At 39.4% G+C, this 1,932-nt stretch overlaps 1 protein-coding gene across 1 annotated transcript; it reads left to right on the forward strand.

Annotated features, from left to right (window-relative positions):
• Positions 1-1,372: 1,372 nt before the first annotated feature.
• LOC101602807 (proline-rich nuclear receptor coactivator 2-like) lies at positions 1,373-1,720 on the forward strand. The gene has a single exon (XM_012949176.2). The coding sequence runs from the start codon at positions 1,373-1,375 to the stop codon at positions 1,718-1,720; it is 348 nt and encodes a 115-aa protein (XP_012804630.2).
• The last annotated feature ends 212 nt before the right edge of the window (positions 1,721-1,932 follow it).

The raw sequence follows: 1,932 nt of genomic DNA on the forward strand, positions 1-1,932 counted from the left end.
TTTTTTGTTTTTTTTTTTTTCAAGGTAGGGCCTCACTGTAGCTCAGGCTAACTTAGAACTCACTATGTAGTCTCAGGGTGGCCTCAAACTCAAGGTAATCCTCCTACCTCTGCCTCCTGAGTTCTGGGATTAAAGATGTGCGCCACCATGACTGGCCCTCACATTAGTGATTTAAAAAGAGAATTTGTTCCACTAAACAAAATGATGACTTAAAGATTCCTTTTCAATAACCAATAAAAGCAACATGGCAGAAGTGTGTTGAAAACTGACTCTATTGTTTATCATGTGACCTTGAGCAAATTAACCACACTGAATTTCAGTTGTCTAATGAGTAAAATGGAAATAATAATACTACATTCTATTTTGTGTCATTTTATTTCACTTGTTTTTAACAAATTGAAGGCTTGTGTGGAAACCCTATATTGACATCATTTTTCCAAATTCATGTTTTTAGGGCTGGGGAGGCTGCTCAGTTGTTAAATGTGCTTGCTTTCAAGTTCATGATTTTATATAACATTGTCTTACATTATTTTGACCTCTTTCATTATTATTATTATTCATTATTCACTAGTATTATATTATTCATTATTTAATATTATTCATTATTATTATTACATGCCTTAATTGCTGAGCCATCTCTCCAGCCCCTAAGACTTTTTAAGTGCAATATTTAAAGTCCCAAAATTTTTAGAAAGAAAATGATGCATACCACGTATTTGTACTTATAGCTAGATATCTGTTTTATAAAATTATATATGTGTGCTATCTAAGCTTTCCCTGTTCTTTGAGAAATAAGTTTTTAAGAAATACGTAAGTGAGCCGGGCATGGTGGCGCACGCCTTTAATCCCAGCACTCGGGAGTCAGAGGTAGGAGGATCTCCGAGAGTTCAAGGCCACCCTGAGACCACATAGTGAATTCCAGGTCAGCCTGAGCCAGAGTGAGACCCTACCTCGAAAAAGAAAAACAACAACAAAAAAAAAAAAATACGTAAGTGGTCGGTAGACTCAGGAGAGTTCGGTGGCTCACTTGCTGGCTCTGAGGTGCCCGCGGGCTGCGTTCCATCCGAACCTCGGCTGTCCCTGGAAAGGGAGGGAGGCTTTGTGGATCGCGAGCGAGCCTCCCCCAGCGGCAGTCAGCTGGAGGTCACTAGGACTTTTCTCAAACTTGTGTGCTGAGGAGACTCAGATGTTGGCCTCAGCTCTTAGGCTGAACTCAGCTGATTGGCTTATGAAAACTAATGTATTGAGACAAAGGAAAGGATCTAGCAGAAAGCAACATCTACTATCCTGGGCTTGGCAGCAAGGAAGAGGACAAGTAGTGGAATTCCTGCAATCTGAAAAGCACCCTGAAAGGTGACATAGAAGCTGAACGATGGGTGGTGGAGAAAGGTATAACACTCCAGCCCCTCAATCTAGAAACATCAGTAAGAACCAACAGCAGCTTACTAGACAGAAGACTAAGGATCAGAATTCCCAGGTGAAGATTGTTCACAAGAAAAAAGAACAAGGAAACAATTACAACTCATCAGCAGCTGCATGGCAGGCCATGCAAAATGGCGGGAAGAACAAAAATGTTTCTAGTATTCCAAATTGGAATACTAGAGTTAGCCTATCAAGTCCCAGTTTGCTTTTTAAGTCTCAAGCTAATCAGAACTATGCTCGAGCCAAATTTAGTGAGCCACTATCACCAAGTGTTTTTCCCAAGCCACCAAGCCACTAGGTTCCAGTTTCATTTAATCCTTCAGATAAGGAAATAATGACATCTCAATTTAAAACCTTACTTAAAGTACAAGTCTAAGATGAAGTACTAATATTTAAACTTAGCACTGTTTACATAGTCATGAATTGGTCTGAACTAAATTGACCTAATCAAGACTATCTCACTTATTTTATGTGCTGTGTGCATGGTGACATATCAGTGCAATTTAAATA

The sequence above is a fragment of the Jaculus jaculus genome, chromosome 4 (genome assembly GCF_020740685.1).
Source record: "Jaculus jaculus isolate mJacJac1 chromosome 4, mJacJac1.mat.Y.cur, whole genome shotgun sequence".
Classification (NCBI taxonomy): Eukaryota; Metazoa; Chordata; class Mammalia; order Rodentia; family Dipodidae; genus Jaculus; species Jaculus jaculus.